The 14,599-nt window shown below is 39.9% G+C and overlaps 1 protein-coding gene across 4 annotated transcripts; it reads left to right on the forward strand.

The window, feature by feature from the left end:
* Window positions 1-1,746: 1,746 nt before the first annotated feature.
* Window positions 1,747-14,165, forward strand: TCTN3 (tectonic family member 3). Of its 4 annotated transcripts, none has more exons than XM_036385485.2 (13): window positions 1,747-1,857; window positions 2,556-2,677; window positions 3,928-4,058; window positions 4,972-5,080; window positions 5,155-5,273; window positions 6,734-6,769; window positions 7,084-7,158; window positions 7,262-7,387; window positions 8,625-8,720; window positions 8,914-9,011; window positions 9,591-9,756; window positions 10,475-10,612; window positions 13,881-14,165. In XM_036385485.2, the coding sequence occupies exons 1-13, from the start codon at window positions 1,760-1,762 to the stop codon at window positions 14,100-14,102; spliced, it is 1,536 nt and encodes a 511-aa protein (XP_036241378.1). In that variant the 5' UTR covers window positions 1,747-1,759; the 3' UTR covers window positions 14,103-14,165. The 4 variants fall into 4 exon arrangements, with proteins under 4 accessions (XP_036241378.1, XP_054371516.1, XP_054371517.1 ...); XM_054515541.1 differs by having other exon boundaries at window positions 1,757-1,857; window positions 2,621-2,677; window positions 3,371-4,058; XM_054515542.1 differs by lacking the exon at window positions 2,556-2,677 and having other exon boundaries at window positions 1,767-1,857.
* The last annotated feature ends 434 nt before the right edge of the window (window positions 14,166-14,599 follow it).

Consider the following 14,599-nt stretch of genomic DNA (forward strand, 5'->3'; position numbering starts at 1 on the left):
GACCAAATACTTTCTAATGAGAATTATATAGATGTCAAAGGAACAATTGGTTTGCTCCATCTGCTTTTTTATTATAATTACTTCCTGATTCTTTTGCACTCTGATTTCCAGGTTCAAACATCTCATTTCATGTGTTACATGCTTGTCCTTCTCAAAGGCCTTTGATGCAGTGTGCTTTTTTAACATGTAAGAAAATACAAAAAATTTCTTACATTAAAATGTTTATGGTTTTTTTACAGTTTTCCATAACATTTTCTCACCTGTTGCTCCTTTCTTTCTGTTCTGCCCTGAAGCAGCTTAAGGCCAACTTCATTATCTGTACTGTGAATGCTGTTCCTTCTCATTACATACCGTGGAATTCGTGTGTGACCCTGAGGAGACTAGGCATATAGATTCTGTTTATTCCCAAGCTGCATACTAATGTAGAGCCATGAATGCACATAAAGGGTAATGAAGGGGAGAAACAAAAGGTTGCAAAGAGATTTAGACAAACTGGAAGTATTACCTATAGACACTATGCATCTTATTCTTTTTGTTCAGAAATTGATCATGATCACATAACTTGTATTATTATTTTCCATTATCAATCTGAATAAAAGTTTAAATCAATCTTTTGATTTTTTTTGTTTTATTTAGGTTTAATCACTTGTTCCTAGAAAGCACTTATAACAAAATCACTGAAACAGTTAATCTACTGAGGAGTGGGTGTATTTCATATAGAATGAAAGACAGTAAATGATAAGTAAATATCCAATGGCACAATGACTCTGTTGTCTGTGCTGTCCTTACTTGCCAAAATGTAGTGGCTTAAGGTATCTGTTCTCCATCTTTGCTTCTGGTGAAAATTTAGTACACACTGAACATAGGAATGAAACTACATCAAAACAAAGGCCTTGCCAGTGAGCTTTCCTTTGACAGACATGAGCAATAGAAGGTTAAGGAAGAGTTTCAAACATGGTATTGCAATGTTTCCAGAGTAAGGAATCCCTGAAGTATCCAACAGCTTAAAACCAGCAAACTTGAGCAGGCCCGTCACAGTACCTGCATTTTTGAAGACCTTTGGCCTGCTTCCTTTCATGGATCTGGCTTATTTGACTCCTTGAATGCATACTGACTTTTTAATCTCCACTATATTGTGCCAGTCATATTCAGATGTTATTTAGATATTGCCTGAAAAAGAACCTCATAAAAAGTACCTCGAAAAATATTTTTATTTAAAAGATACAACTGTAAAAGCCAAACTCTTCCAGGACTTATCTGTGTGGAATTTTAACTAAGCTCTGGCAGTTGTTTGGGAAAAATTTTCATGATGTCAAAATTAAGAATCTTCTCCCATCTGGTCCACTGGGTAGAAATGCTTCTGATACAAAGCCTAGAATTAGTGAAACACTGTGTTTTTACCTAGGCAGCTCTGCAGACCAATTTATGCACTCTAACGTAATGTAAAGCAGTGATTACTTAGTGACCAAGTCAATTTATAATTTAATTTAAATTATATAAATGATCGCAGAATAAGGTAGCTCATGTTGAATGTTAGACACAACTGCTCTTAGCAAAGTCATTATGACATAATATGAATTCATTAATGGTAGATAGTTGCTAGTAGCTGTCACCATAGAGTAGCTACAGTTACCTGAAATTATCTCTTTCAAACACGCTATTTCAGAAGAGCACTGCCCCGCCCCGCCGGCCCGGCCCCGCCCCTTAGTGCCGCGCAGGCGCTGTGGCTCCGCGGGGTGTGCCGCGCTGGTGGGCGGCCATGCGCGGGTCCCGCGCGGTGCCCCCGCAGCTCCTGCTGATGGCGTCGCTGCTTGCCCTCAGCCCCGCGGGCGCGGCCCAGCGCTCCCGCGGCAGCAGGTGGGTAGGGGATGGGCTTCTGCCGCTGCCGGAGCGGGCCGAGGCGGGCCCGAGCCCGCGCTCCCGGCGGGAGCTGTGGCTTGGCTGCTTGTGCTTCGCGGTGGTATTGCCGCGCCCCCGGGCCCAGGGTCATCTTAGCGCTGGGCCGGGGACTGGGAAAGGCTTCCCGGGGCAGACAGCACAGTGGCCGGGATGAAGGGAGGCTTGGTTACTCCGTAATGAGACAGTTGGAGGTGGGAGCTGGGAAGTCCGGGTTTAAGTAAAAGGTGCTTTGGAGTGCTGTGAGGAGACGCTCAAACAAGTACAGACCGCAAGATGCTGTCAGTGAGGAAGATGGTTTCAGCTATTGGAGAGTAAAATCTGTCTTTGCAGATTGGCCTTGTGATGAGGACCGAGAGGAACTGTAATATATGGGCACTGATTTTCTTTTTAATAATTTTATTTCCCAGGAAATGTTAGAGTGATTTTTAATTACACTCACCGAGTATCCACAAAGTTACTACAATGACAAGAGAGGCTTTCTGTAATTGATTATCAATGCAGATTGTAAACCAGCTCATCTAAACTGATGAAAAGTTTATTTTCATCAAATAAAACTGTGTTGCGTTCTTGACATTATGTAATGTAAAAGATGAAATTATGCAAGTATGGTCAATTTTATAGTTTGCTGGGTGGGGTTGGGGGGCTTGTCTTTACAGGTCTGTGAGTCAAGTGTGTGTGGAAAAGTCACTAATTTTCAGAAGTAATACCCCTTATTCTACAGACATCGTTTCTGATCCTGGTGGACAAGATCCACTGTTCTGTGTGCAGTTGGATGACTGTAAGCAATCTTTCTTTTCGCATATTTTGATTGCCTCTGCTTAGGGAATATTTTTTTGAACTACATGTTGTAATTGTTGCTAATTATTTTGACTGCAGTTACAGTTTTGGAGAGACCATAGTGAATCAGGATCTTGATCACCAAAGACAAAGATCATTGCACTATTATTAAGGGTAGGGTTTCTGGCTGAGCACAAATAAGTCTTTATTAATTGCTTATGTATCTGAGATACTGTACCTAGTTGGCTACACATAGAGCAGCAGATAAGGGTTGACGTTTAAAGTATCCCACTACTATAATTTTCAGAAAGTGTTTTTCTTATTGTGTCTTGGATTCTTCATTATATATGCTTATTTTCATCCTTTCTTCTCTACTGGTGGTGATTTTTTTCCACTGGTAATCATATATACTGTAGGATATGCCATTAACATTCTTTTCTCTTTTTGCTTTCCACATTGTACTTCATTTGAGTGATTCAATGTCCAGTTCTGGCATTCAGTGCAATTGCTGTGGTCTCACATTTGAACACTTACCATTTTCTTTTTTGAGTTGTCTGGGAATTGCGACCCACAGTTCCATCTGCTTCTGACCTAAAGCTTTGAGTATTTTAGGTTGAGAGGGGCTCAGGAGATTAACAGGTACAACAGCTGGTCAAAACAAGGTTAGCTTTTTATTATCTTGTCCTGCTTTCAGCTCTTTACAGATTTTGTCGGAGTGTTTTGCATACAAGGAAGAGCAAAGAAATTATAAGAGGATACCAATAGGAAGTCTGGAGGTTTTTTTAGGATGCCTATTGTCTATTCATACTTATCTTGAGTTTTACCAATTACCAGTTTTACTTAACTATTTTGAATACATTTAATATTGCTTTTAGTGAACTCACAAATGGCTGATTAATTTTGTAATTCAGATTTCATGTGTGTCTAATATGGGCATCTCATGGAAATCATAGCACATATTAATATAGCTGTTAAGGAGTCTTATGCTTTTTGGAAAGTCGCTTTGTGTATTAATACTTGTTTCCTGTGAACTGTATTCATGATATCATCCTGTTTTGTAGATCATATTAGCCTATTACAAGTATAACTAGCCTATTATAAGTATAATCCATTATTAATTAATGTAAGGCACCAAGTAGCTTACAATTACTAAAGTTATTTATTTTAAAAATATTGGCACAGTATTTACCCTTATCTTCTCTAGTAACTTAATATTGGTGGATTTATTTTTTTTCTCTTTTCAAACTCTAGCAAAGCTGAACTATTTCCAACAGCCACAGGATATCCAAGAATCTGATTTTGCGGAGTTCTTAGAGAAGTATGGCAGGCACTCTTTCTTAGCACCATCACAAGTTCAGCCATCATTCTCTGCTTTTTACCGCGTGAGTTGAAAGAAAATAGCAATCAATTTGCACATACGCTTTTACTAAGCCTCTCTGTAATGATGTCTAATGAGAACAGATGGAAAGATTCTTATTTTGTACCTAGAAGCCATATTATCATAGGATCATAGCATATCCTGAGTCGGATGGGACCCACAAGGATCATCAAGTCCAGCTGCTGGCCCTGCACAGGACGCCCCAGCAATCCCACCCTGTGCCTGAGAGTGTTCTCCAAGTGCTTCTTGGGCTCTGTCAGCCTTGGGACTGTGACCATTACCTGAGGAGCTTGTTCAGGCCCCAGCCACCCTCTGGGGAAGAACCGTTTCCTGATATCCAGCCTGAGCCTCCCCTGACACACTTCCAGCAGTTTCTTTGAGTCCTATCCCTTGTCACAGAGAGCAGAGATCAGTGTCTGCCCCTTGGGAGGAAGCTGCAGAGTGCAGTAAGATCTCCCCTCAGTCTCCTCCAGGCTCAACAAGCTAAGTGACTTTAGCGATTCCTTGTGTGGTTTCCCCTGGAGACCTTTCACCATCTTTGTAGCCCTCTTTGTAGCCCAGAATGCTCTCCAACAGCTTTATGGCTTATGTTATGGCACCCAAAAGTGCCCTCAGGGCTCAAGGTGAGGCCATACCATGGTGCAGAGCAGACTGGTAGCAGTTGGTGATGCTGAGCCAGATGCACCCAGGACACAGATGGCCCTCCTGGCTACCAGAGCACATTGTTGAACTGTTTATCTCTCAGTACTTTCCATACCTTAGCGTATAAAGTATTTCTGGTCAGTTGCCTTGTATTTAAGAGGTTGGACAACCTTTTAGACAAAACCAGGTGTGCACAGAGAAATATAGATATGTCTCTTACCCTTGGCATTAGTATTCCACTGTAACTTTGTGATTTCTCCAATTTCTCTTTTCAGGCTGGTGATCCAATCCTCATCTACTTTGATTCATCATCTGTATTGAGCGTGCTTAGACAGCCAATAAAAATGGGAGCCAGTGGACTTTGTGTTGATGGGAATCCTGCTGGTTAGTAAAGGGGGAAGAATATCTTAGGGTGGTTTGCTTCTGTTTTATCTGTTGTCATGTCTTAACTCACGCAGGCTTCCTGGACAGTAAAAGCACAAGCTGTACTCGGATTTTTGCCAACTTGAGCAAGAGCTGCATGACTGACCCTGCCCTAGATGCTGCTTCCTACTACCATGACTTCACTGTGCTAAAGGTGCATTTCAAATTTCTTGCTTTTTGTCAAAATCTGAGTTGTTTGACTTTGCATTGCCTTCCACTGTGACTTCAGATAACTGTAAAACTGAAGGTCATTTGGTATGTCATTCCTGATCTCCCAATTGCTGAGGCCTTCTTGCTGGGAAACTGTGGTAGCCACTCTCTGGCCTCAGAGAGCAGCAGGCACAACTTTGCCAGGCATAGTCCCAGGGAAGACTGTGAGAAGATCAGAGAAAAGAATGATAAACAATTCTTATCTTCACTTGCTGCACCTGTTGTTGTGAACATGTAGAATGTGTTATGGAGATTTGTTTACCAAAGGGTGATTTCTTAATTGGCCAATGGTGATAGTGTTTAGATTCAAGGACCAATTAAGAAAAACTGTATCCGACTGTTGGTAAGGACGACGTGTTTCTTAATAAGTATAGTATAATAAGGTGATTGATCAGCCTTCTAGAATCATAGAGTCAATGCTAATTATCACCACATCGGGGATGCTGTGCTACAACAGGAAACCTGTAAAAAATGTCATGACTGGTGGTAATCCTTCATTTCAAACTACTTTCCAATAAACTTCCATTATTAGCAAATTCTTAATGTATTTAGCAGGTACTTCATTGATACTTCATCGTTCTAATGGCCTATCTAAAGTTCTCTTGCATTTTAAACAGATTGTTTATCAAAGTATATCTTGCTTATTCCATCAGCTTGATCAACCAAGCAGTACATGTTCTCAGTAAAGAATTAGGGTGTTCTTTTTTACATAAAGTGGTATCTCTAAAATCATACTGATGCCCCCTTATTAATATTAGCTTTATTTATGTCCATATCAATTTCTTTACTATTTATCCTGACAATAAATTCAAAGTAACCAGTTTACTGTTCTGGGTTCATCCCACTCGTTTTACTGAAAGCTTATATGAAAATGTCTCCTCTCAGCTTGTAGAGTTTTTCTGGTTTTCCAAGAGGAAACAACATTGTAAATAGGAGTACATATTAAGGCTGATGACTCAGTATACCCTTCTACTGGAAATCTAAATCTACTTAACTAGTAGAGAATAATCTATTGATCAGATTTAATTAATGTTTTCAGGACTTTCTTTGTCACTGTTGCCAAAGTACAGTTTTTCCTTAACTGAAGGCTGAAGTATTTGATTGCAGAAGACGGAGTTTCAGGAATGGATCAGAGATGTGGCACTTAAAAGTACCTGCATTCTGCAGGACATTAACTAGGCCAAGCTTAAATTTGTCTTTTGGTATTTTAAAATGCCTTCTGTGAACTATGTCTGTGATTTATAAATTGCAAAATGATGACGTTTACACATCTGGAATAAACAAAGTAATTTTGACAATAACTATTCAGGTTCTTTTGTAACAATGTTATGGCTTTAGTCACAAACACAGCAGTTTACTTCACTTTTTATTGGAATTGTAAAACGGTTTGCTTTTTTTCCCCAGGTCCCAATTAATGACACCGTTATGCCATCCATGAAGGTCAGTCTCATTTCTGGTTCTGAAGGGAAAATGGGAATGTGCTGTGTCCAAGACAAGATTTTTCTTGACAAAAGTAAGACATTATAGAAAAAAAGGACATAATAAGGGTGTATTTTTGAATGAATGGTAGGGCTGAATTCATGGAGGTAGCTTACTTTCCTGGAAAAAGATTGAGGATCTGGAGCAGTGTGATGTGCCCCCCAGATCACAGCAAGGAGGTAAATCTGACTTAGATGGAAAAGCAGTGAAAAAGAGTAAAAAGTGCACTCTCCTTTTAAACAGTAACTGATTGTTAATGTGCTTACTGTCTCCAGGTAAATGTCACTGCAGTCTCACCACCTGGAGCTCCCCACATGAAAGACAGTACATGCATCAATGTTGTTTCTGAGGTATGTGAATCTTCTTTCCTTTTCGAGCAGCTTACCACAAGCTTCAAGCCATTGCCCTATTACCTAACTCTGTCTCCTATTATTCTCTACATTGGACTTTCAGGTGACCTATGAGATAGAATATAGTGGCACAAGTGGGATTCAGAGTGTTTCTGTCCAGTTCAAAGTCAGCAACATCTCTGTGAACTCCAGATCCTCTCTGCAGCAGCACTTCACCATGCACTTCCGGGTTAGTATCCCCATCCTCCCTGGAATTTTACCAAGTTTGTAGTCTAGCTTGTGATTAATTTCTGTACAGAAGATACCTGGAGGGGTTAGAGCAGTTTCACTGTGATATAGTAGTAACAGAGTCCTGGGGTACAGATGATTGAAGAGGGGAGGCGTTTCTGGTCTCAAATAAAGCATGCTAGTAGAAGAGTCCAGGCTCAGCACAAGCATGCAGTCTTTCATTGCAAAAATTTCAAGGAGCTGATTATTTTTATATGATGATTTTTGCTCTTGGTTTGGTTTGGTGGTTGTTTAGGTGTTTTCTGTTTGTTTGGGGGTTTTTGGTGGTTTTTTGAGGGTGGGATTTTGGGGACTTTTTTGGTTTATTTGGTTTTGGGCTTTTTGGCACTGTTTTATTTTGTTTGGGTTGTTTGTTTGTTTGTTTTGGGGGTATTGTTTTGGTTTTTTGTTTGTTTTGTTGCAGGATTTGACTTTGGTATTTTTGGAGGGGGGTTATTTTTTGTTTTCATTTGTTTGTTTGTTGAGGTAGAAGGGAAGATGATAAGTCAGCAGCTTGGCCTTGTGAAGGAAAGGGTTGAAGCTAAGGCTGTATGTGACGTGTTTAGTGTTTGTGAAAGAAGTTACTAAATTTATTCCAGGTACTTAACACTTTTGCCTGTGCAGCAGGAAAGAAAGTTACTTTGAGGGGGGTGGAAATCTGGGAAATACTAATGTGTGTTAAGTTCACATAAATCATGTCCCATGATTTATGTAATTCAATGTAAAATTGAATAAGTGATGACCTCAGGGGTTGGTAAGTGTGCAATGCAACTTTGTTGAAGTTATGCCCAGACTGCCATACAACCATTTAGAAGTAAAATGGTCCACTAAGAATCAGGATCAAGGCAGGGTTTGTTCTGCAGTTCTTCTGTAGAATTGCCCTGACTGATCTGTTCACTTCCTCAGAGACAAATGTTGAGCAATAGCAATTCATTGTATTGAGAGCTTTCCTGGTATTACCCACATTTCAGGATACTGACATTTAGTTTTTTACCTCCTGGACTGCAAATTAAATTGGCCAGGTAAGAAAGAGTCCTTGGAAGCAAATAGTTTAAGTAGTGTATAATGATCTGTCATTCAAAAAACAGCTTACATTTACATTTTTGAGAATGCAAATTTGATCTTTGGAGATGAATGGATGTCATTGATGCTAATTTTTTCATCTTTTTCCTCTATTTCTTCTCTTTGTCGCTTTGTAGACCAGGACTCTTTCTCATATGTTGCCTAGAAGCGGAAACCCTGGCTATATCACTGAAGCACCACTGTTGATTGCAAACAGTGGTGCCAAGCAACATGTATCCTTTTTCTGCTATGACTTTTTGTTTATCACTGGGGTTTTTTTGATTTCTGTTACTGCACTGTCTGAACTTTTATAGTGCCCTAATAGGGAAAAGGAGGAATATGGGGTGAGTGGATTGTTAAATGAGATGAGTGTTGTATGTTGTCTGTTTATACTTTTGTTTGGCTTCTTGATATGCAGTCTGTCAGATGAGCATATTAAGGAGTGAAAGTGATGGAAGTTGTTCACAATTCCTCAGGCACACAGTACAGTTTGGAAGGAATATGAGAACAGGCTGCAAAATCAGGTAACAACACACTCTGCAGTCATCCTTTCCAACAGTTGGAAGTTGTGGACTCAGAATGTTTTTCTGTAGTCTCTCATGTATTTCTGTTAAGCCTAGGTCCTTCCCTGAGGTCACCAGTGTTTCTCTACAGATCTTTCACAAACTCCTAAGAGAACATGAATATAGTAAAGATGGTGGACTGCTAGAATAATCTGAACATTGTGAAGGTCTTCTGGGACATTTTGAGGCTCTAGTCTGGCAATACGTCTTGGGCAAGAGTAGAGTTGAGGAGTGAATCTTGAAAGGTGGTTGTTTTGATGATTTAGATTGTTACTTTGACATGGCAAGCGTAGGACCACTGATGCGATAAGATGGCTGAAGAGCTGTCAGTTTTCCTTATCATTGTCCCTGCCATGTTTTTCTCCTTTCTTGTTGCTGAAAGGATTGAAACTGCATCTGTTTAATGCCAATACTTGTTGACTCATTATAAGAGCAGAAGAAATAATACTTATTGCAAAGAAAGGATGTTGACAGTGGTTTGGATTTTTTTTTTTTGTCCTGGAAATCACTTTCTTAAAGGTGTTCTTTTCTCATTTCCAGCCTATCCCCAATATTGGAAGACAGTAACTGTAGTTACATACAGCAGAAGTTATACAAGGCTTTTCAGGGGATGAACAGAACAGAAGACTTTGCTGTAACTGGCAGTGCTCATTCAACCCAGGCAGAAGAGTGGATGACCGTTCTAATTGAGAACTGCAGTGTGGAGGTAATATGAATGCAGACACACTAACTGTAAATATTTTTCCTTTCATATCTTTGTATTGCCTCGGGGAGGTGGGGTTATCAGGACTTTTTTTGTATAATGAACCTATGACTCTCAGGGGTCTTAATATGTGAAAGCAGTCATTATGGTTCATGTTCATCTTATTAGAGTACTTAGCAAAAAAAACCTCAAACCCAACAAACCCTGACAGATTTCCTATCTCTTGAATCCTGGTCATGCTATTTAAATGGGCAAAAAGAGTTAATTGCGGAATCCAGTGTTATATAATTTTCTGACAGCCTTTTGGAACTGAAAGTAGCTGGCTACTTCCTATTAATTATTATTATAATCCCTTCTGCTTTTCCAGAATAGGGAATATTTTTGTAGGGATATTTATATCCTATTATATTTCCTAATAAGGTTAAAGTTTGTGCGCCAAATGCATTGTAATAATTGTTAATCTGTGGGGGGATGGCTAGGTGGAATATGAAATCCAAGGGGTAAAGCTGAGACGAATTCTAATTGGAACTGAGATGACAATGAGATGTATGTAGCTCCAAAATGGGTGGTTGACATGACCAGAAGTTATAGAGATAGTACTGAAGTGATTGATTCAGGTTCTGTTACCTGTATTATCCAAAATATTAGCCTTTGGCCATAATGGTCCTTTATCACTTTTGAAATACTATATTAAATTGATTAGCGTGTATTTTATTTTCAGGCTGTGAATTGCACTTCCTGTTGTATGGTTCCTGTGACCCTGGAGATACAGATATTGTGGACTAAAGTGGGCCTCCTGTCCAGCCCACAAGCTCAAGTAGTGGGTACACGGCACTTTTACCAGTGTCAGCCCCTCAAGGTATGGAATCAAAAACCCTCCATCACACACAGAGGTTATTAAAGGGGGTTTACAGGTTATTTAAGAACCAAGGAATCAAATGGACTTGAAACTAAGTAAGTTGAGATTTATTGAATTTTAGCAGTTGTCTGGCTGCAATGGTGGCCTTCTATAGAGGAGGGTTGTTTTGTGGTCTTTTCAGTACTGTCCTCACTCAGTTGTATAACTGGAAAAGATACCTTCTTTCCAACCCTGAACTACTTTCTGCCACTTTAGGACTTAATCTTTAAACTTTCAGTTATGGTTGGTATAAAGTTGTACTTAGAAACATCCAGTAACTCCATGGTTAATATTTAGTTGTCTCTTAAAGCCTTAGTATGGGATTTGAGTTTAATAATATTTCAGAGACTCTGCAGGATGCTGATAATCTGTGCAGAAGATTCCTGTTCCTCTAGAGCTTCTGAAATCACCAACAGGTAGCTGAGGAAGTGACTAATGCTGATGGCAGCATATTTGGAGAATTGGGGAGGAAGGCTGTAAGCCAGAAAAGAGGGTATTCAAGGCCAGGTTGGATGGAGTACTGAACTATCTGATCTATTTGAAGGCATCCTTCCTCATCATAGAAGGCTTGAACTATGTGACCTTTAAAGGTCCCTTCCAGCCCAGCCCATTTTGTGATTTTGTGATGTCAGCAGGAATGTGTCAGCTAACATGACCACAGAGAAAAATGAGCAGTTGAGCAGTCTTTTTCAAGCATGTCAGTGGATCCCATTGTGTTTTGTTTTTTTTTTTTGATATCACATAGTCTTTTGGGCAGCAGAAATATTTCAAGGCTTATACTTCTCTGTAAGGGCTTAGGCTGTCTGATGTGTTAACACTCTTTGAACTTCAGACTCAGTCTAAATGAGATTTTACACGCTTGTTTGAATGCATCTCATGGTACCCTTTGGTTCTCCCTTCTTGCAAAATACATGAAGAGAAGAGGCTAGGCAGATGTTAACCATGTAAAACTCATTGCCCTGAGGCAAAGTGATACTCACACCCCATGAAAATATTTTTTAAATCACCTGTTACATGGCTTCATTAATAAATAAATTATTAATAAAATTAATTTAAAAATCTTCTGTCTGAGGAAGAAGATTTGCATTCCTAGTAAAAGTGTAGGGTGCAAATCCCTCAGGATTAGCTAATCAAGAAGAATGAGATTCAGATTTGATTTGCTTGAGCAACTGATGCTAATTACTTTAGATCCTTAAGGTATATTGCAAAGCTAATTAGAAGAAAGCAAGTTTCTGACAGCAAAAAAACCCCATGTCATTAAAATCAGTACTGACTTCATCAGTGACGTCACAAATCCACAAATTAGGGTTGTTAGTAAAGACATTTTAGGAAAGGACCAACTTGCTCTATAGCCAGCAGTTATGAAGTGCAACTATTTGTAAGCATACTAGGCTGCACATTACTTTCAAATTATGCCACTTCCCAGCTTTAGCCTACAGATTCTCTATCTGAGAGCTGTCCTTTAGTTCCTTTAATATTTTTTAGAGAAAGCTTTTTTTATTTATACAGCACTGTGTCACTGGAAAGTTCCCTAAGTAACTGACCAGAAAACAGAGAACCCAGGGAAGACATCCCGATTTCCACACCCATACACAATATCTGATCACAGTTATATTTGGACTTGATGAAAATACAGGACGTTTTAAAATGATGTGGAGTTCTACAAGAGCATGCTGGAAGTTGCTAATGGTTGCCTTCTCCCAGCTGTTCAGGAGGGTTTGTGTATGGAGCTTTTTTCCCTGCACTAATCTCTCTGATTTTAAGGCAGTTTTTCAAGGTCCAGGCACTTAAATCAATCATCTTGAGGCTTCTTACTGACTAGGGCAACTTGGCCTATTTTTGAGTGTGTTTACTCATTGATAGGAGAACTTGTATCAGAATTGTTTGGGAAATTCTATTTGTAACTGCTCAGCAGTGGTGAATTGTGATCAAGGTCTGATCTGGCATGGAGGGCAAGAAGGTTGTAAACTGGCTGGAAGGAGGAACATTAGGACACTTTGCAAGTGAGCGAAGTTTCCAGGTGATGACAGAAGAAATAGCCTCAGCATTTTCTTGTAGCCATTCTGGAATGGGAACTGCTCAGGGGCCACCTTTGGGCAGCAGAGCAGGCCTGGGGAATGGACCCACGGCAGGCTGAAGTGCCACATGCTGATGCTCTCAGGACTGGTGCTGCAAATGCAAAGGTGCACAAGGGATCTGCTCATGATGCCTCTTTGCACACTCCTGTAGAACCAAGACTGTACTCAATGCATTGTTCATTTTGTTTGGTTGGTTTTTTTTTAAATTTAGGCACAGTGTTTTTTAATTCACCTTGAGGATGCCACAAAAATTCCCCAATAGGAGTCGCAGTATTTTTTTCTTAAGTGTCATGAACTCTATCTTGCAATTTTTTTGAGTGCTTCCTACAGAATTTTGCTCTGAAGGCAATCTTTGAAATTCTTCTCAGGGAAGTGATTGAGGTGGTAATTTCACAGGTTGGCATAAACCAGTGCAAGCACAGAAGGTGTGCTGCCAGTAAATGCCCTCTCAATGTTGGCACGCAGAGCTGGGAAGTGGGGCAGAGAGTGAGGTTGCTCTTTTGGCAGCAGCATGGTCTTAAATCAGCCCAAGGTAGCCATGAAACTCCATGCAGTTCAAAGAGCTAGTGTATTAGTTTTCTTGCTACCTTCCGTTAAACCAGAAAAGAACTGAGGCCTTAGAGGTTCAGTCCCCTGTGTGATCTTCACTGATCTGTCTCCTTCCTGAAACAACATCCTAAAACGTGAGCAATAAATTTATATTGTATTGGGTCCCTGCTTTAGTTTACTGACATTTATTGATAGGATTGCATCTTGTGGCAGTTCTTTCTGGTAGCAAGCACTTGTCCAAGGAGTCAGCTGATCTTTTATAAAAAATAAAGCTAGCTTGCATCTGTTCTTATTACTAACTATTTGGTATGTCTTTCCTCTGAGTAGAAGGCTTACTGTAGCAGAGCTTAAGTCACTGCTGCCATTTTGGAGATCTCTAGCATACAATACACAGTAGCTACTGATCTTTACTATACCCTCAATTTACCTGCTAAGTATCAGTTTTGGGAAAGAGGTCTTACTCCTAGGACACTGAACTCTTACCATCCCAAAGACATCATGCTTGCCAGTCATCTACAGTGAGTCCCCATTAGAAAATTGGGGATGGGTATGCCTTTTGTATTAAGACTGTTAAACTCTTTTTGCTTCCCTTCTTGCTGCAGTTTCTAAACATGAGCATGGTACCTGTGACAACTATTGTTACCTTCACTGACATGACGGATTGGCCAGAACCTCCACGAGGCCAGCCCCAAAAGCACTGGAAACTCCCATTTGACATCTTTTTTCCATTCAAAGTAGCCATGAATGTAGAAAGAACTTACAGAGGTGATCTGGCTGGGTATTTACTGTTGATTCTACTAATGTCTAGTATTTTCTGCTTTTGAAATAGATGGAGCCTGTATTTAAAGTGTGGTGAGTGAATTGATATATTCAGGATATGACCCAGATGATGGACTTTAGTCATCAGGTTTTTATACTATTTCTGTGATATCTGTGTGCCTTCTGTTCTTGGATTAAGCCATGTGGGCTGCTTGTCCTCTCATGTTCCTGCTCTTTGTATGTGAACCATCTGTGAACATCATTGCAGTGGCACACTTGAGAAATGTAGAGATCCAGGGACATTGCTTTAAGAGGACTAGAGAGAATATTAAAACTATTATTCCGTGTTCCCAGAAACCAAGAATGCTCTCTAAACTAGGGAGTATGGAGAGAGAGAAGCAAAGTTCAATCAAAGCATTTTGGAGCTGCTTTCAGTTGGAGAAGCATCTGATTTTGGAGCCGCTTTCCTGTTGGAGAAGCATTTGATTTTTCTATGCGAAACTAATCGAACATTTAAAATACAGGAGCTCTCCCAGGGGGCCTGAATTCTATTTTATGAGTA

This window comes from Molothrus ater, chromosome 8, assembly GCF_012460135.2.
Source record: "Molothrus ater isolate BHLD 08-10-18 breed brown headed cowbird chromosome 8, BPBGC_Mater_1.1, whole genome shotgun sequence".
Taxonomy (NCBI): domain Eukaryota; kingdom Metazoa; phylum Chordata; class Aves; order Passeriformes; family Icteridae; genus Molothrus; species Molothrus ater.